The following is a 21,080-nucleotide window of genomic DNA, read 5'->3' as shown; positions in this document are numbered from 1 at the left end:
CTTCGCCTGCTGGGAGACAACCCAGGCAAGCGCCTGGCACCAGCCACACGTGAAGCCTGACCCTCCTCCAACGAGGACCCACTGAGGCTACGCCTTCCTCTAATTGCCAGAGTGTCTCACTGGCTCGGAGCCTGGACAGTTAGGTAGAGAACCATTGCCTGGTCCTAGCACAGATGCGTAAAGCTGGGGCCACCCCTTGGTTGGCTACAAAGTAGCTGGGTGAAGCTGTCACTACTTCGCCCCGCTGTCCCGGGATTGTCGAGAGCAGCAGCCTCCTCTGCACCTTGAGCGCGGCAGCATCATGTCACTGGCACACACAGCTGCAGAGTATATGCTCTCTGATGCCCTGCTGCCTGACCGCCGGGGCTCTCGCCTCAAAGGACTGCGGCTAGAGCTGCCCCTGGACAAGATAATCAAGTTCATCACTGTGGGCTTCCCCTTGCTACTGATGTCTCTGGCTTTTGCCCAGGAGTTCTCATCAGGTAAGAGACCCGACTTCATTCCACCCTACACCCAGGATAAAGTGAGAGCTGTCTGAAGTAGGTTTCCTGGCTTTGAGCTGGACTGGATTCCTAAGAGGCAGGTCATGGGTGAGTCTAGTGCACCTGCAAAGCAGAAGAACCAAAAAGTTACGAGAGTCAACCTGAAAATCTTACAATAAAGAAGGGGGTGGGTGGAGCAAGGAGAGTGTGGGGAGTATGAAGGAAAGAATATGCTCAACATACTATATATACCTGAAACTAAAAAAATAAACAAAAATTTGAAATCAAAACTAGTTCTTCACTTTAGCAGTCATGCATTTTGTGTCAAATCAATGATACAAACTATCATTTTGGCTTCTAGAGACAAGAAAGGACTCTTAGCCCACTGTCAGCAAATTTTTTTCTCCTCTGAACCCTCTTCCCACCCCCACTTGCAGAGTTAATACAGCCTTGTTGGGAGGCGCTCAACAAACCCCTATGTCTTTTCCACGACCCTAGACATAAACAGACACTAATGCAGGCACGTTTGCAATGTTGTAAGCACTGGGTTAACTCAGAAAGCCTGCTGGTCTCTCTACTGCAGTCAACTGGGCCCCTTGTTTTGTTTTGTTTTTTCCTGTCTGTGCCCATTAGTTGACTGCATTTTCTGATGAGGTATTCCACCTCTCTCTGCTTCTTCACCTGCAAGGATGGGAACAGGAGTGGTTCCCAGCTCTACCAATTTCTGATAAGAAACAGGAAAGCTAGATCCTCTCGTCCAAACCCATTTCCCTTTCCATGTAGACATTAGTCCTCTGCATTTTACAAAACAAAAGAGAGTCATCTTTTAATCTGAGAATAGTACACACACCTGTAATCCCAGCATTCTGGAGCCTGAGGTAGGGGGGTGACAAGTTTGAAGTCAGCCTGAGCTACACAGTGAGACTCTATCCCAAAACAAAGCAACGCTGACAAGATGACCAAGCAGGTAAAGGCGCTTGCTGCCAAGTCTGCCCGCATGAGGTACAGTTCACACATGGGGGAACTCTGAAACTATGGCAGAAGGACAGAAGCAATTTCTACAAGTCATCTTCTGGCCCCCACAAGTATGACACAACCCATGCACACACTAGACACACACATATAATAATTTCAAAAATACTTTTAAAGGAAGACATCTCTCTGCTGGGTGGTGGTGGCACAGCCTTTAATTCCAGCATTCACGGAGTCAGAGGCAGACAGTTCTCTCTGAGTTCTAGGCCAGTCTGGTCTTCAGATTGAGTTCCAGTTTAGCCAGAGCTAGACAGAGAAACCTTGTCTTGAAAAATAAAAACAACAACAACCAAAAAAGACATCATCTTTCTTGAACGGAAATGTCACTATTAAATGTCAAGCTTTCTGGTAGCAAATTGCTGAATTCAAGGAGTCTCTCTGGTGGCTTCCAATGTGGGAGCCTGGGGAAACTTGAGAGTTAAGGCCCATCAGACCTAAAAGAGCAAGTCAGTGCATTGGTAGCACAGGCCAAACTGTGCGGGCCATTCCATCATGACGCAGCAGTGCAGGGCCCGGAAAGCTGAGACTTAGAGAGAAGGCAAGGCCTGCCAGCCACAGACGGTTACCAAGTCATAAGGATGTCCCCTCGCCCAGAAAGCTCTTGGATGACTTCCATCCCTCTGCTGCAACCAAGGCTGCCTCAAAGTCATGGTCCTTTTGCAGGATCTCCGATCAGCTGCTTCTCTCCCAGCAACTTCAGCGTCAGACAGGCTGCCTACGTGGACAGCTCCTGCTGGGACTCCCTGGCTCACCATAAGCAGGACGAGTCTGGGCAGTACCAGGTGAAGTCTCTCTGGCCTCACAAGGTAAAACACAAGGGTCCTTGCAGGACGGCTTCCTGCTTGGGAGTGGGGGTGGACTGAACCACCATATCCCTCCCACTGCATGCCACCCTTGCCCACATGCCCCCTTCCACTTTGCCCTGCCCTTGCCCATTTACTTTGGCAGCTGACTTTCATACTCTGGGGTTCCTCAAATGCCTGTTGATCTCTGGTTGCCAGCTTTCATCTGATTGGAAGTTTTGTGCTTGTGGGCGAGGCTTGCTGACAAGTTTCAGGTAAAGAAGATCCCTTTGGTGTGATTCATTGGAAAGAAACTCAGATATTAGTATCTAGTCCTATGCTAGGATTGTCTGCTGTCTCTGAGTCCTTCAGACCTGAGTTGGAGGAGAGGGTTAGACTTCAGCAGGTACCAAGCCTGACTGCTAACCCTCCGGGAACTGAGGCATGGGTCACCTCATCTAGTTCTTCGTTCCCCCGCCCTTCAGAATAGTTCTCCTGCACATAGTAGACGTAAGCATAGAGCGGTTTAGTCTCTTCAGAGACAAAACTTCAAGCCTTCCTTCAGGAATGGGGAAGGGTGGTTGCTTGGCTGCTGTATATTGCTGAAAAATCTGCAGTTCAGCATCTCACACCTACTTTTCGGTATCCTGTTTCATACCGACTTATATATACTCTTGCTTTTCAGTTTCACCCGTATCCCTGATTCCTGGTTCTGGGTTGCCGATAGTTGTTCTTGCCTGGAATCCCTGCTTCTCCTCACACCACATCTTGTATCAGGCAGCTGATCCCCAGCTTTCAATATTTTGCTGCTCTGGCCTCCTCATCTTCTGTTTTCTTTGTCCTTATACTTTGTCTTTGTTCTTTCTTGTCATCTTAGAAGGCAAAACCAGAGACTTGGTGGAGGTCAGCAGGCCAAGACAGTGATAAGTCCACAGATTTGGGAGGAGATTCATGTTAGGAAAGGTCAAAATGCCTGACCATCAGTGTCACCAGGATGAGAAAGAGAGAAAGAGAGAGAGAGGGAGAGGGCTTCCATTTTTACCTCTAAACTTGCTACTGCAAAGACAAAGCAATCTGGAAGAAACTGTGGGTCAAGGGGTCATCAGGAGAATAAGCTCCTAAGCCTCCCATCCTGTTCCAAATTTTCACTCTTCCACCTGCTGAGTGTGTGGTGTGTGCAGATGCTTGACTCGGCCTTGGCCTTGATGCAGCTCCCCCCACTGTAAATAGACACAGGGATGGCACCCCACCATAGCGTACTTGTGAAAACCAAGTGAAATAATGCATCCTGTGTGCTGAGGAACAAACATAGATTCACAAATCCTTCACAAGGAGAGTGTGCTATGGATAAAGAGATGAGTCTGCCTCTGTTGGATGCAAAAGTATAATAAGAAAACTGAAGAGAAGGCCCTGTCCTCCTTGCCCAGGCCACCACAACAAAGGGCAACCTAATCAGAAATGTAAAGTGTCAGCAGTTGATTCCTCTGAGGGCTGCAAGAGATATATCTTCTGTCTCTTCTGTCTGACTCACAGACACACCATCCTGGGTATTCGCCATGTATGAATGCCTATCTTCATATGAGAGGAGGAAAGTCTTTAAAAACACCAGTGTAGCTGAGAAGACATGACCTACATTTTCTAAAGGTCCATTCCATTATCCTGAAATAACCCCCAAAGAATTCCCAAAGCACGTGCAGTGCTGTCACTCGACACTGCTGAGGATCCAGAGATTAGAAAAAGACAAGCACAGGACAGGATATATAAATGAAACAATATTTTCCCTCACCTAGGATTCCGGGACCACTGTTGGTCAAATTCTCAAGCTAGATTCTCAGTTTGCACTGCTGAGGCAGAGGAGACAGAGATCTCCCTATCAGACACTTTCTATCCTCCATTCCTCTTCAGCTTCCTTTTTTCTCTTCTCTTTGGAGCCCCAGACAGATCATAGATCAGAAAACCCATAGACCATGGATCTGGGTAACATGGAGTGACGATGTTGCTCCTCTACGAGCTTCACTATATTATTACATGTGGGCAGAGCTTTGGGTAGTCGACTCTGTGCACTCTCTTCCCTTCTAAAGTGGGACTAGAAGAGCAGCAAAGCACCCACTTAACCATCATTCAAGGCCCAATACCCTGGCCTCCCTGCTCAGCCTTCTCTTCCTTGCAGGCTCTCCCCTACTCGCTACTAGCCCTGGCTGTGGCCATGTATCTGCCAGTACTGCTGTGGCAATATGCAGCTGTGCCGGCCCTCAGCTCTGACCTGTTGTTCATCATCAGTGAACTGGACAAGTCCTACAACCGCTCCATCCGCCTGGTGCAGCACATGTTGAAGATCCGGCAGAAGAGCTCTGACCCCCATGTCTTCTGGGATGAGCTAGAGAAGTAAGTTGCTCCCTCTAGGTTTTTCTAAAGAACTCTATGGCATATTAAATTTATACCGGTGCATAATCATCTTTATATTTTCTCTATGCCATCCCTCTCGAGAGAACAAAGTACTCAGTTCATCCCTTCACTCTTGGAAGGGATGACCTCCTCATTCCTGCAGACAGAAGAGGACTCGGCCTCTAGGTTACAAAGGAACACACTGGGTTTTAGGGATTAATAGCTCTAAAATATTACTTTGAATATCATTTGCTTGCTCAGAAACCTCGGCTAACTCCCCAATGCTTAACAACAACAACAAAAAAAGGTTGAAAGTCTCAAATATCTGTCCAAGGCCTCAAGCACAATGTCAACTACTTTTCAAACTTCTAGTTACAATTTGAGTATTCTTAATCCCCAAATTGACCAATGTTCCAAAATCCAATTTTTTAAAAATATCATTGATAAACTCTTTCAAGTATTCCATGTATGAACCCCACAAGGAAAAATCTGAGATACTCCCAGACCCGAAAGATCTGGGATATGGGATACTTAACATAGTCTGGACAACAAAAATCTTCTATTTTGCCTAAGTAGTTTCCCCTTATCCCTGAGAAAATCAATGATAGAATTAGTCCTTCATCTATCTAAGTACCGGGCTTTGAGTGTGTGTGTGTGTGTGTGTGTGTGTGTGTGTGTGTGTGTGTGTGTGGTCTGTGTGTACATGCACACACGTGCACACATGTCGATGTTCAGGAAGGACAGGGACAAAGGCAACAAAGCTATACTTACCAGTGTGGGGCTGAGAGTCAATTGAAGGAAAGCAGGCAGCAAGTAAGCAAGGTACACACATAAAATACATTTTCGTAGATGACAAACAGTATGAAAGAAAAAGGTAACAGAGGGCAAGGGAACTGGAAAGCTGAGAGATAAAAAACGGTGCCGTTTTTAAATAGGTCTGTTATGGCCAGTGGGAGCCAGTGAAAGGGGAGTTTAGCTAAGATTTGTGATCGTGTTCTGTCTCGTGTTCATGTGCATGCCGTGTCCTCCAAAAAAGCTCTGCTCTACCATTTTGGAACCCATATTTAAGCTGATATTCTCTCTCATGGCTTCTGAACACTCTAACGTACACTGCTATTCCATCTCCTAATATTCACAACTGTTATGGTTTATGTGCACTCAGCAACAAGCATTAATTTTACTGTAGATAACAAATCTTATCTGCCCTTCCCCTCAAGGCAGACACTAAAGCTTCCTCAAAGCAGAGACAGGCTTACCTGTACCTCCCCAGCACGGTTCTCTGAGTTGTTAGTGTTTTAATCTGTATAAAATGAATGAACTGGCCTCAAAATCATACTCAGAACACAGAATTCCATTATTTACATTCCCAATCATAAGCTTATTGCTTTGTAAGTCCTACTTTGAGCTTCAGTTAACCTTGTTGGACAGGAATTCACTCGGACTGTGATCATTCATACTTTATTGATCATCCCTGGATTTAAGACACTGTATTTTGGGGGCTGGAGAGATGGCTCAGTGGTTAAGAGCATTGCCTGCTCTTCCAAAGGTCCTGAGTTCAATTCCCAGCAACCACATGGTGGCTCACAACCATCTGGAATGAGGTCTGGTGCCCTCTTCTGGCCTGTAGACATACACACAGACAGAATATTGTATACGTAATAAATAAATATTTAAAAAAAAAGACACTGTATTTAATGTTTGGAGAGCTGGAGAGTACTCACACACCCCCTCTGAGTGAAGAATTGTGGTTATGATCGTGAAGGGAATATAGATTTTCATAGATACTAAAACTGTCATGCTTGGGGCTGGGGAGATAGATCAGCAGGTAAAACCACTGGCTGCTCTTGCAGAAGACTGGAGTTACCTTCTTAGCGCTCACATGGCTGCTCACAACATCTGTAACTCGGTCCCGGGAGATCCAACGCCCACTTCTGGCTTCTTCAAAAATGTACGCATGTAGCACACAAGCAGATGTGCAGGCTAACTACCCATGTGCATAAAATTTAAAAAAAAAAGGTTAAAAAAATAATGTCATGTTAGACACACAGAACTGCTAGTCTCCCACATGACTTTTGGGATGTGGTTCTAAAAGGATGCTTCCTAACAAAGCCTTCTTCCTTCCCCTGCCCAGGGCCCGGAAAGAACGATACTTTGAGTTCGCCTTGTTAGAGCGGTACCTGGCATGCAAGCAACGCTCCCATTCACTAGTGGCCACCTACCTCCTGAGGAACTCCCTCTTACTTTTCTTCACCTCAGCCACTTACCTATACCTTGGCCACTTCCACTTAGATGTCTTCTTCCAAGAAGAATTCAACTGCTCCATCAAGACAGGGCTGCTACACGCTGAGACCCATGTGCCAGAGCTGATCACCTGCAGGCTGACTTCCCTGTCTGTCTTCCAGATCGTTAGCCTCTCCAGTGCAGCAATATACACCCTCCTGGTTCCAGTGATAATATACAATCTCACACGGCTATGTCGGTGGGACAAACGGCTCCTTTCCATCTATGAGATGCTGCCAGCTTTTGATCTCCTCAGTAGAAAGATGCTGGGATGCCCCATCAATGACCTCAATGTAATCCTTCTTTTCCTCCGAGCTAACATCTCTGAGCTCATCTCTTTCAGCTGGCTCAGTGTCTTATGTGTGTTGAAAGACACAACCACCCAGAAACACAACATTGACACAGTGGTTGATTTTATGACCTTATTGGCTGGGTTAGAACCCTCAAAACCTAAACATCTCACCCAACCGATGCATGATGAACACCCATAGTTAAGAAAGGAACCATGGAGAGATAAGTTTTGTATAAAGTTACTCTCCTTCTTCACAAGCTAGACAAAGTAAAAGACCAAAAAAAAAAATAATAAAGATGATGATATTATATCCACTTAAAATCGCTAAGGTTAGATCAGCTGAATACCCTGTATTTATAAGAAGATAGAATCAATGCATAAATATTCAATGTGAAGCCTAGAAATGAAGAGTCAAAGAATAGAAAAATTAGGTCTAGAGAATTCTGAGGACAGTGACACTGAATGAATAAATTGAAGTCTAGACTTTGAACACAGAAAGATTCTAAAGGCCATTTATGGAGGAAAATTCTCACAATATCCACTCTAGAAGTCTGCTTGCCTCACCCCAATGAGCAGGTAGAGCAATTTGGTGAGAGATTAGTAAGGATATGAAATCCCTGGAAACACTTTGATTTGCCTGTCCATCTTGCTCTGAAGACACCTTCAGCCTTGTCAAATCCTCCATTGCCTGCAAAGCAAGACAAGAAATGACTTTAACTTGTAGTCTGTTCGTGGGATGTAAGGACAGAAGCAAAGACCATGAACGGAATTTTTAGGGGACAGATATACTTTTAATTATATATAAACTGGCCTCTTTTCCACAAGGGCTCAGATTACGGACTATGAACATTTTCACAAGTCTTAAAAGTTCAAGAGATTCCACACCTTCACGTACAGTCAACAACTGAAGGACAGTAGGTTAAGGGGCTTGCTGCCAAGCCTGACGACCTGAGTTCAATCCTGGGACCCAAATGATAGAAAGAGAAAACTGATGCCTGCAAGTTAGCTTCTGATCTCCACAAGCAAATAAATAAACAAACAAACAAATGTTAAACATGAACGTCACGTTGATCTACTTCTGTCCGTTCTCCGTTTCACTACTCCATCCTTGCATCTGACTGCCAAAGTTTTGCTCTGATTCCATAGGCTGTGCTTTACCCACAATACCATGGTGCCTCTTAATGAAAATTTTTAGCTGTATGTTATGTATTTCTTGAGAGAATTTTTAAACAAGCCATTTAGATCCCTCTTCATATAGGTAAGTAGAAAAGTCATGTTACTTCTGACAAACTCAGGTAAATTTACCTAAAGCAAGCCAAGAGCTCACGGATGGCATTAATAAAAGTCTTGTGCCATTAATGAAAGCCCAACTGCTCATTGAGTATAGACACCTTTGGTGCTGTACACGCTGCCCACTACTTGAGTGTCTCTCTCCTCTTGCTTCCCCGTTAGATAAAAAGATGGACGGACATGAGTGGTGGAGCCAGGAGAAAGCAGCCCTAGGAAGCAGCCCGAGCCCTGTTTTTGTTTGTACAACTTAACCAAACTACTTTAAAATTCTATCCCCAGCTTTCAATTTTAAAATTAATAGAATGACTGGACTGTACTATAGAATGACATAGTTTTCTTAACTAACAGACAGACGTGAGATTAGTCATTGCACTTTGAAAACCTCAAATAGAAATTAGATGTGAGGGAAGCAAAACAAACAAACCACAGCTGCATTTTGGTAGTTGTGTCTCCCGACAACAGAATGTGTCTTTGCAGTTAGAAATCCTTGAAGCTACAGATACGTAGTTCCTGCTATATCAAAAACCAAAACACCGGGGCACTTTGACGTACACGCATCTCTGCCCTCAAAAGATCTCAGCTCATTACAATAGCATTTACATTCTGACTCTGATAATACCACCACACCTCCTCCTCCTCTTCCCTCCCTTCCTCCTTCACCTTCGTCCCCAGCCCTTTAACCCACCACTGCATGCATATTTCTAGAGAGGATCATGGGAAGAAATACCATAAAAAGGAAATATGCTCATCATGCTTTGAGAAGAAAAACAAGTCATTTTACTTCATAAAGATGTTACTCACTTCTAACTTCATTGAAATCCACAACACAGAACCCTCTGGACTACTGTCCACATACACACACCCCCAGACAGCACACTTCCATCTCTCCCGCGAGGGCTTGCTTTGCATGCTAAATAAAGTCCTGTTTAAACTCTGTCTCTACTCTGAATTCTTTCCTTCCATAGACTGGAAGCTAGAAGCCAACCCCATTAACAGCTACACATAGCTTTCACTGTAATCACTTGTAGCACCAATGCTTCTCACGACACTGAGTATTTGGACATGCAGTCTCCCCTCCAGGGTGCCCTTCTCTGCCATTCACTGTGCCAACAACTACTTCTATTTTAGGGTGCCCAGGAGAAGCTCCTTCAAGAATTCTTCCTATTGTCTTTCTCTTTCCCTAGTGGTTATTGCCATACCTAGCAAAATCTACTGCAGAAATAAACTTTCATACTATATCAATGAAGTTTTCTAACGGTTATGTCATGGTAGACACTAATCTGCACAAATTAGTGAAAGAATGGGTTAGTCAGTAGCAACACATGGTTTGGAACTCACAAACTCATTTACATAGTCCATTATCAAAAGGCCTTGGCCACAGAGATGTGTGTCACACGAACTGACCAAAAAAGTCAAACAACATACAAATAAAGTCAGACAGAGTCTATAAGAACAAAACACAGCTACAAAAAAAAAAAATCAAATAACTAAAAATAACATTTTTTAATAAGAATGAAGTCAATTTCAATTACTATGACTGTTTTCAGGTTCCAAGCTAAGATTCCAGTACATATTTCCTAAGACAGTGGATTTTGTAGGCTTTCATAATTCTGACAATTTCCAAAGCTGAATTTACAGGACTGCCATGGGTACATTTGTGAAGGCAACGTTGCATCATTAGACACACTCAGGTCGATCAAAAGCCTTTGATCAAAAGGTGGCGCACGCCTTTAATTCCAGCACTTGGGAGGCAGAGGCAGGCGGATCTCTGTGAGTTCGAGGCCAGCCTGGTCTACAGAGCTAGTTCCAGGACAGGCTCCAAAGCCACAGAGAAACCCTGTCTCGAAAAACGGAAAAAAAAAAAAGTCATTTATAACACGGGCAGTCACAGGAGAATATCTACAAGCTTTTTCTTTGTGTAAAATCCATTTTGTCCAAGGATGGCAATGGCGCACACCTTTAATCTCAGCACTCAGGAAGCAGAGGCAGGCTGATCTCTGTGAGTTCAAGGCCAGCCTGGCCTACAGAGCCACAAAGAGAGACCCTGTCTTAAAAAACAAACAATAACAAATCCATTTTGTCAATACTGCAACTGTTTTACAGCTTTCAGAGATGAAGTACGTGGGTCACTTACTTTACTCTGTTGTTTTTATTAGGATTAGATTTTTCTTTAGAAATCAGAGAACTTGTCAATTACATCTTTCTGAGTTTTCATGTACAACCTTAAATGTCTAGACTTTTGAGAATTTAACAGCAATTCTCCTGTATCAGGACACTACTTTGGAAATTCCACCCATCTCATTACTTATATTGTTTTCAGAGGAAAAAAAAAACGTAAACAAGATGCTCAGTGACACTGCTAAAATAATGTAAACCTGCTGTCCCGTCTAGGACAATCTTGTAATTAAAAGATTTGTCCGCTGGCCTTAGTTATAAACATTAAACTTAACTATTAAAAAACAATAATACGGTACATATGAACAGAAATACTCTGTTTCATTCAAAAACCACTGAACGCCGACTTTGTGCTAACATTTTATTAAAACCGTTTGCTAACTAGACAGCAAGCTTTGGAACAATCGAGGTCTTTTTTTTTTCCCTATCCCCAAAGTTCACAACACTTGTGTAAGTAGAATAAATGGGAAGCTGAGTTCCAGCACTAATACTCAAGTCTCCTAAAACCCAGGAAGGTCTGCTCAGAGCAACTGGAAAACGCAAACGTTAACTCGCACCCGCCTGAGCGCAGAGAGAACCGGAGAGTCCGCAAGGGTTTGGTGTTTTAATCTGTTTTCCTTCCTCTACGACGCACACTAACACCCGGGTAGGACCGGTCCCTTCCAGCCTCAGCTTCTCCCGGGTGCCACACCCCTCCTCCCAGTCCGCCCAGGCCCGGACCACCCGCAGCTCCCAAGCCCGGAAGTTACACGTGGCCAGAGTCTTGCGTAACTTCCGGCGCGGCTTCCTTGGGACCCTGACGCGGAAGTGCCGGGGAGTACCTGCTGGTGTCACCTCCCTTTCATGCCCCCCGCAGCCCCAAGCCCCCCAGCTGGGGCTGGATCATGAGCCTGCTGGGCGGCCTGGCTTCCGAGCCGCGCACCCCGCTGTCCAACAAGGCCAGGATGAAAAAGCTCCCCAAGAAGAGCCAGAACGAGAAGTATCGGTTGAAGTACCTGCGGCTGCGCAAAGCAGCCAAGGCTACAGTGTTTGTGAGTCTGGGTTCAACCGCTCTCTCCCTGGGACTGTTCTGCCCACCTGTTTGTCTCCTAGAGACACAGTGTCAGGCCAGCGTTAGTTTCGTCACTTATTAGTCCCCCATCCTTGGATAAGTTGTCATTTCTCTAGTCCTGTCTACTCCTCTGTAAATGAGAACTGCAAAGTGTCCCGCCAGTAAACTGTAATCATTACCTTTTTGCTACGTTTCAGTTTTCTAGATGAACTCAGCATTAAGTGTCTTTTAATGCGAGAACACTTGAAGCTCAGAGAGATGGTTTGCCCGGACTACAACTCGAATATCCTGATTACAGTTTATGATTTACACTACACAGCCCAATTCCTAAGCACGCCCCAACCCATCGCCTGACACCTTGCTTAAATAGGCCCTGAATCTTTCAGAGTTGTAGTTGCCTTTGACGAGTCTTCCAGGTGTTTCTGCCTCCCCTCTTCCTGATACTGGGGAAATTTAAGTCGTCACATAAGGACTCACACTATGGCCTTGTTGTCGAGGTGTATCTGCACTTCCTGCCTTAACTGTAGGGATTTCGGATTTAGTGAATGAATTGTTTTGCCCACAAGACTTACTAGGGTCTGATATGTCTAATACTCAGACTATCCTGGCTTAACCTGAGTCAGCTCGGCGCTTGGAAATAGGTCTACGTTCCAAATGCTCTCACACATCTGAATCAGTAGTTTAACTCTTGTTTCTACAAAATTTCAATTAAATATAGGCCTTTTAGATGCATCAGGGAAAGCTTGAACATTAAATTTGTTATTCCTAAAACATTAATATTTGTATGTGTTGTGTTGAAAAAAATTAAGAAAAGAAATGAAGATCGCAACACCTTACTTACTGTTCCCTTTTGTCACTTCCTGTCATAGTTGCCTAATGCTTACAATTTATTTTAAAGATGATGGTTCTTTAAGTATATGAAAATCTTGTGAAGCCAGAGGATGTTTTGAACACTGAACAAAGTTCCACCTGTGAAGCACCTAAATGGGTGTTTCCTTCAGAACTGGTTTTAAGATAGACTGAGTCGTCAGTAAAGAATGGTGATAAGGATTTTACACACTGTATTTAATTTCTTGTAGATTGTCAAGGTCAAGGCTGATGAGCGTAGCTGATCCTTAGAATTCTGTAGTGGTGTAATTCTGAGTATAGGTAGTGTGTCATTTTCTCTCCAAAGGCTACACTAACTGGAGTGACCACATACCTTGATTGGTATTGATGACAATCCTGGTGTACCATATTGTTCTGACATATGCATTAAGAATGCCCCTATTCATCGGAAGGTGTCCACTCACTGGATAAGAAATTATGTAACTTCTCTGCCTGCAGTAGAACCCAAACACTTTGCCTTATTTTATTTCTTTTTATTATTGATGTGTGTGTGTATGCCACCAAACACATGTAAAAGTTAGCAGACAATTTTCAGGAGTCATTTCTCTCCTTCCACTACGGGTTCTGGGGATCAAATCAAGTTGTGCTTGCATAGAAGGTGCCTTTCCCTGCTCAGCCACCTCCCAGTCCTGTAAAGATGTACTAATAGCTTGTGTGCAGAGTAGAATAGCATTTCCCTTTTATGCTGAAACACAGAGGGGTTTTTGTTTGTTTGTTTGAGATATAGATCTTGTTCCCCGAAAATGGCTTTTTCAATTCATTTGATGTGATTACAGTCCATTTTTTTCTTAAAGGAAAATGCTGCTATTTGTGATGAAATTGCTCGTCTTGAGGAAAAATTTCTTAAGGCAAAAGAAGAAAGAAGGTAAACAAGCTTCATTTTGTTGTTGTTGTTGTTGTTATTTTTATTAGTGGTCGGTTTGGAGATGTTTTTTTCTCCAGTGGATTCTTGCACATAGCACAACCACTTGAAGCAATACAAAGAAACTCCAAACCTGTGGTGTTTCTACCCAAGCTTTGTTGGGCTCTGATGACAAGAGAGTTCTTCCTCTCATCTTTCTGATAGAGCCTTCTTCTACATGTAATTATCACTTCCCAGTTAGGAAAACGAAGGGATAAAATACATAATACTCATTCTACAAATATTTGGTCTGTACTTCCCTATGCAAAGCACAGTGGGTATGTGGATACCTCTACCTCCTGCAAACACCCTTCAGACACCTCAGGCCTTCCACCCTAAAGGAAGAAGAGCCCTGCTGGTGCAAGAGAAACTCTAGCCATTATCTCAATTTCTTGACTATTGATTATCCTCTGGGGCTTCATTGTCTCCAGGTTCCAATGAGAACCTTATTGTTTGAGTGTGATAATCATTGTATATAATTCTGTACTTCCCAATACTTAAGTAAAATGATGAATTGAGAAAGAAAAAAAAAAAGAAAAACAAAGCCAGAACGTCACGCCTCTCCTCCCATTCCTCTCAACCTCAGATACTTGCTGAAGAAGCTCCTCCAGCTTCAGGCTCTAACTGAAGGGGAACCCCAAGCTGCAGTTCCTTCCCACAGCTCCACTCTGGCCCTGGCTTATGGGGTGGCCAGCTCTGTGGGAACTATCCAGGGAACTGGGCCCAACACTGGGGCCGAGGAACCATTTGGGAAGAAATCCAAGAAGGAGAAAAAAGAAAAGGGCAAAGAGAACAACAAACTGGAAGGTATTTTAAGAAGACAGTGTATCCATTGTCTCAGTGACTACACTGATACGAAGACCTGGTAGACTAACTGGTGGACACAGGGGCCACATGTGTTTCATAAAGTTCCTTAAAGTCCCTGAAAAACACATGTGCTATAGAAGCTACTTTGGAGAGATCCCGGTTAGACCTGATAGATGGGGATAAGCAGCCGGAGGCCTCTGCCCCTCATCTTGTGCCCCTGCTCGCTGGACTGCATTCACTGCTCTTCCCTAAAGGCAGGGAAATGGGCAGGGTGGCCTTTTGAGCACACTGCTGTCCTTCAGGAATTCCTGGTAGTACAGTTGAGGAGTACTTTAAACATGTAAGATTTTTAGCAGCACAGTGCTTATGTTAGAACTGGTTACTGTTATCGGCTGTTAGATTCTTGGGCTTTGGGGATGGGTCCATATGGCTATTTAGTGAATGCAGATGGTACCTCAGTCACAGCTGTTGGTTCTACTTAGTGATTTCTCAACTTGACAATTTTATGAAAGCAGTATGCATTCAGTAAAAATTGGACTTTGAATTTTGATCTTTTCTTAAGATAGTGATATGCAGTGTGATATTCTGATATTAGCTAATAGCTTCAAGCTACAGCTCCTAGACAGACACATACTTGTGGAAACACTTGATACTCCACAGTGTACTCTGTTGCCGTGATACTTGTTAATTTAAGTATATTATATGTATTATAGTATTTTCAACTTACGATGGGCTTAAGGTATAAAATGCCATCATAAAAAGCATCTGTATAAGCCAAGATTTGCTTTCTGCCTTTACCATTCATATGTAAATTTCCCTTCCCCTTTGCAATGGAAGGGACCTAAAGTGGGTGACTCCAGATTTGCGTTTCAGTTCTGAAGAAAACATCCAAGAAAAAGAAAATGGAGGGAGGTGCTCGCAAGCTGGTTCGGCCCATTGCCCTGGATCCCTCAGGACGGCCTGTGTTCCCCATTGGACTGGGGGGTCTAACAGTATATAGCCTGGGGGAGGTGAGTGAGACCAGCACATAGACAGATAATCAGAACCGTGGGAGTGGGGTTGAGCCTTCCCTGTTCCCACTGGCAGCAGCCCTTTGCTGATCTATACCAACCCCAGAAAATCTCTCGTCCCTACGAAACCAGGTCAGTGTCGTCTGTTCACGGCCATCACTTTCTGTTGGATTTGTCACTCTCTGCAGCCCCACAGTGGCTCTAAAGGCTACCATAGTAAACTGGGCCTCTAAAGCCTTAAGTGACCTGAACTCAGAACTGGGCAATCTTTTATAGATCATCACCAACCGACCTGGCTTCCATGATGAGAGTGCCATCTACCCTGTGGGCTACTGCAGTACTCGAGTGTTTGCCAGCATGAAGTACCCAGACCAGAAGTGTCTGTACACCTGTCAGATCAAGGACGGTGGTGTGCAACCCCAGGTACACCTCCTCATGATTATTTTCCTTTCTTGTTATTTCTTTCTGTTTTGAGAACTTCTTTTATCCTTGGCTTTTTGACTGTTTACTTATTCTGACAGACTGTAAGATACTATAGTTACCATTTGTTCAATACCAAGATGCAGAAAACCTGTCACAGCTGTACTTCTGGGTGTTTGATTTGGATACAAATTTGTTTTTAATTCACTAGGTGATATCTTTTCCTTAAACCATAGTAATTTTACCACACATACTGTTACTGTTTGAGGCTAGAACAAGTTGGTTTAGGTTAAGTGCAAATTCAAACAGAGATCATTTGATAAATTGTTGCTTCATTTAAGATACAAGGACCCTCAGGAAAAAAACAGCAGTGTCAGAGTTCCTTGGTTCCCTCTCTGATACAGCTGCCAATCAAGAACACTGAGCTGGAGGCGTGGTAAGGACCCTTGAGTCGGAACCTGAGCCTACCTAACTGTGGGAAACTCATCTCTGTCACAGCTCTGGCCCATGGAGCTGGTGTTTGACATCATTTCAGCTCCACAGAAAGTATGCTAATAGGGAAAGTTACTATTGTGCGCTGTACCACATTTTCAACATCTGTAAGTGCAGCACATATCCAATCAGAGTCTTACTAGAATTTTAATGAAAATCACATGATTCTTCATTTCCTCTGGGAGACAAAATGCAAAAAGAAAATTTACTGTTCTTAGGTCACTAATCAAACAAGATTTTATTTTTTAGTATAATATGATTGATTTATAATAAAAATTTGGCTTCAATTTTTTTCCAACATTAGGTGACTTTAGTTTGATAATATCCAGTATTGGCAAAGATAAAGAAAAAACAAATACACAGTGAAAATTGGTAAAGTATCCTTTGGCCCAGAATATTTCTAGGTACGCTTGTATTTCCCAGAGAAATAGAGCATGACATAGAACAAGGTGTTCATTTCTGTAAAGTACTGGTTTTATTTGGACTTGGGGGTTGTAAGTGGATAGAAAGGTATGGAGTAAGTTCAGTGCTGACCGAAAGTCAAACAAGGTACAGAGAATCAGAAGTCACGGGATTTTCTCTGTTTACTTGGGTTTGAACTTTTAACAACATTGTAAGATGCTTTTGTGCCCGTCTCCTGGCATGTTGTGCAGCAGCTTTAGAGACTGAGGCTGTTTACAGGAGTCATACAACTCTACCTCTCTCCCATTGTAAATTGACCTAGTTGTTCCTGTCATTCTCAGTTTGAGATTGTTCCTGAAGATGACCCCCAGAACACCATCGTCGGCTCTTCTGCAGATGCTTGTTATGAAGAACTGGTCAGGGCCATCAGTGTTGCAACGTAAGTTGTCCACCAGCTAGAGGACTCACAAAAGGGTTCACCATTGGTATAATTGAGACATTTCTCTCTCAGTGCCTGGAGATCTCTTGCTTTATAGAAACCTAAGCTGTATCCTTAGACTCTTCAGCTGCTGGCCTCAGAGGATATTAGGAAGGCCTAAGTGTGGTGTCTGCTCATACTACTGTTCCATTCTTAAGCCTGTCTTCTCCTCCTAAGCTCTCAAGTTAAAGCTCTCTCTCTTCTGCTTAGGGGGAAACTGATGCCTAACTTACTTTCATGTGGTGCTGAGTTCTTCGGGTTTTCCCATCCAATCATCCACAACCTGATTCAGAGTTGTCCGGAAGCTCAGAACTGCGCCAAGTAAGTGGGAGCCAAAACTGTTCCACTGGTAGGCGCTCAGCTGCCCGTGGACCAGTGTACTTTGTTTGTGTATGCATTTCTGTGTCAAAGGTGTGCTTGCTCCTTTACCGTGTGCCACAACGCTGACCCACTTATCCACCTAGATAGGTGAGCAGGAGCCAGTTACCCAGTGTGCTCCATATCCAAAATGCTTGAGGAGACTACTTCAGTTTGGGGTTTTTTAAGACTTTCTATGTGGGCCAGGTGTGGTGGTGCATACTCATAATTCCCATACTTGGGAGGCAGAGGCAGGTGGATCTCTGTATTCATGGTCTTCAGATCAAGTTTGGGCGGTGTGGTGGTGGGGGGGTGACTTTATATGCACAAGAGGTAACTTGGAGACAAAACCTAAGTCTAAATAGGAAATCCAGTTGTTTGCTATACACACTATTAATACACCCTGGACAGTTTTATACTATATTTTTAGTGCACCTTCATTTTGTGACCATCCCTTGAGGTGTAGAATTTCCCATTGTTTTCATGGTTACACAAAATGTGTTGGAGTATTTTGAATTCTCAAATTAAGGCTGCTCAATTTGTGCCATTTTGTATACTGTGGAGACTGTCACCTGTCACCAGAGGCTTGCCTGCTCAGGTTTGCTTGGGTTGTTTTTCTTAGCTGATGCTTTTTAGATACATAGCGGAGGAAGACCAGATGAAAAAAAAGTTGATCCAATTGGTAGGAAGGGTTATTGTGGGCTAACAGGCAGCTCTCCAGGATGACTCCCTTTGGTCCACAGTTATCAGTGGGTGAAATCTGATGCATGCAGACCCAGGAAGGGGCAGCTCTCCCAGGAGCTGCCAGAGAACGATGCGGCTATGAGCCTTGAAGCCTTTCAGACACAGCCCTTTGATGATGACCATGAGGATTCCATTCTGCCAGGTATCTTAACTTTCCCTTTCTGGTTTGAACATCGACCATCATTAGACTACTGCACCCTCATCACACATTGGCAGGCAGTAAGTAGCGTGCTTCATTGAGCCAGCCATAGAAAGTGAGAGTAAGGGGGATGGGAAGCCTGCCTGGGGCTCCCGTGTTACCACAGAACCTGCCCAGAAACTTCACTGTTTTCTGTAACTTAAGTGAGACCGATGCAAACTGGCAGGGTGCACTGTACAGGGAATAAAACTTGAGCTGAAGGCAAAGGCCAGTGGTGGCTTCTGACCCTGCCCTATGTTGCCTGGATTATTTTCCAGAAATGAAAAGTGGTCAGGGGCTTGGGGATTTTAGGGATATAAGGGTTTGTGTGTATGACAGTTCACTAAGTCTGTTCATCTTTGTTCCACAGTTAAAGGAAATACCTGTCTGTCTATTTACCAGCCAAAGGCAAAACAGGGTTGACTTTTACAAGTGTAAGGAATTAAGAGGCTGTGTATGCATCCAAGCAAAACAGTCCTGAGATTCCCAGGCAATGATGTGTTAAGGAATTGTTTTTTTCAGGATCCCTGGACCTGCCTGAGCTTCAGCATGAAGCTTTTGTGTCATCTTACCAACCAGAGTTCCTGACACATGAGCCCTTGGTGGACACTGACTTGCAGCATCTCAAGTCTCCATCACAGTGTAGCCCAATGCAGTCTTCAGACTGAAGAGGGCAGAGAGCCCACTTCCTTTCATCATCATGAGTGTTTAACTTAAACTTACTCTATGTGGAAGGAGGTAGCAATTGAGAAGCAGAGACGATATTAACACATTTCACCGTGGCTGTTCCTGTGCTGACAGTGTACCCTGGGATAAAACCTCAGTTGCTTTTATTTTTAGTAATAAATATCTCTTGACAGTTCTGCTTATTTTTATCTTCTTGTAGTCAGGATCTGATCATACTTGTTCAGTTCTCCCTGAAGTAAACTTAAGTCTATATAAATGTACTTAGTCTGTTGGGCTGCTATAACAAATTGCCATGCTCTTGGTAGCTTATAAACAAATTTACTACTCATAGTTGGGAGCCTGGGAAGTCAAAATTCAAGATGCCTGGTGACAGCTTGTCCCGGGTTCTTAGCTAACTGCTTTGCTTTGACTAAGTGGAAGGGAGATGGTAGAGCATAAGACTTTTAATCTCAAGGCCATGGGTTCGAGCCCCATGTTGGGGGCCAAATGAAGCACAATTAATAAAAACCCAGAGACAGAAATAGGGGTTCAACCTGAAGGTCAGAAAAGCAAAACAGCCAGCCACTGGCTCTTACATCTACCTCAGTCCAAAATGGTGATCCTGCCTCCAGGAATCCTCAGAATGAGACTGTGAGAGCTGTCTCCTCCTGTCTTATATTCCTCTCTAGGGCTGGGATTCAAGGCATGCACCACTACCGCCCAGTTTCTATGGCAACTAGTGTGTCAACCACTGCCTGGTCTGGAAGGCTGACCAGTGTGGCTGTTTTACTCTCTGAACTTCAGGCAAGCTTTATTTATCAAAATACAAATATATCCCTACAGTTATGCAGAGCTATTTGGACCTAACTCCCTAAGACTGTAACATCACAGAGGGGTTCCCATTAGCAAAGTGAGATCATGGCAGCTGCTGATTCATGAAGTAAGCAGAGAGTCTAACAACTTGATACACTAAATTCTAATCCTAGTTAGGAATATTGAGTCACCAAGCCCCTGTAACCCAGGCCCTGGCTTTATTTTCTTGTCAATATCAGTAGAAAAGTTCTGCTTATCTCCAAACTGGGAATCCATATATTTATTCATATTTTTTGTCGAGTTTTGCACATCTTTTGAGGGGATAAAGTCCTCCGTAACTCAGTTCCTTATTAAAGAATGCATTTGTACCCAATGTTAACACAAGTTCAGATACAACATAGTTAAGGATTAGTTCCCTTCCTCCATACAGACTCGTTTTTTACTGTATTCTACACAATTGGACTTTTTGGATCCTTCATACAACATCAAAGTTGGGGGACTTTCTGTGGCACCTACTTCTGAATCAGTGTACTTTACTTGGGCCCAAGTTCATAACTTCCTATCTAAGAGAATGGAGAGAATAATACCCTGGTCTTATTTTTGTCAAGTTACTAGAGCATGCTCCTTTTGCCATATAAAAGTGTCAGCCAATTGTAATTACAACCTGAATAGAGACAAACTAAAGCTTCATTTTAAGTCAAACATGGTGGTACACACTGTTAATCTTAACAAGGAAAAGTAGGCAGATTTGTGAGTTCAAAGCAAGCCAAGACTAAAAGTAAGATCCTACCTCAACATTTTTTACAATTTGGTGGATTAGCACAAGTTCACAACTTTTGAACTACAAACCTTAATCCTCTAGCTGCATACATTTACAGAATTACTGGGTGCAGTGGCTCATGCCTTTAATCCCAGCATTTCAGAGGTAGAGGTAGGCAGATCTCTTGAGTTCAAGGCCAGCCTGGTTTACATAGTTCCAGGACAGCCAGAGCTGTATAGTGAGACCCTGTCCTCCCCCCCCCCCAAAAAAAACTTTAACTTTGAGTCAACACCTAAATCTTTTCAAGGTCACATCCCACTAAAACATATGAGACATGGAAAGGTTGGCTTCAACTATAGTGTGTATACATATTTACATATATATATATATATATA

At 43.6% G+C, this 21,080-nt stretch overlaps 2 protein-coding genes across 2 annotated transcripts; both read left to right on the top strand.

Annotated features, from left to right (window-relative positions):
- The first annotated feature begins 301 nt into the window (after positions 1–301).
- Positions 302–7,452, top strand: Panx3 (pannexin 3). Its single transcript, XM_041656698.1, has 4 exons — positions 302–482; positions 2,178–2,320; positions 4,467–4,681; positions 6,813–7,452. Exons 1-4 carry the CDS (start codon positions 302–304, stop codon positions 7,450–7,452), a joined length of 1,179 nt encoding a protein of 392 aa, XP_041512632.1.
- A 4,043-nt stretch (positions 7,453–11,495) lies between these two features.
- Positions 11,496–19,305, top strand: Tbrg1 (transforming growth factor beta regulator 1). Its single transcript, XM_041657373.1, has 9 exons — positions 11,496–11,749; positions 13,452–13,522; positions 14,145–14,365; positions 15,239–15,375; positions 15,652–15,798; positions 17,031–17,128; positions 17,378–17,488; positions 18,268–18,410; positions 18,969–19,305. The coding sequence occupies exons 1-9, from the start codon at positions 11,603–11,605 to the stop codon at positions 19,112–19,114; spliced, it is 1,221 nt and encodes a 406-aa protein (XP_041513307.1). The 5' UTR covers positions 11,496–11,602; the 3' UTR covers positions 19,115–19,305.
- Positions 19,306–21,080: the final 1,775 nt, after the last annotated feature.

The sequence above is a fragment of the Microtus oregoni genome, unplaced genomic scaffold (genome assembly GCF_018167655.1).
Source record: "Microtus oregoni isolate MIOR12 unplaced genomic scaffold, Mior012 000008F_ref0000371, whole genome shotgun sequence".
In the NCBI taxonomy this organism is placed as follows: Eukaryota; Metazoa; Chordata; class Mammalia; order Rodentia; family Cricetidae; genus Microtus; species Microtus oregoni.
The sequence above is the reverse complement of the archived record's forward strand: the minus strand, read 5'-3'. Positions and strand labels throughout refer to the sequence as shown.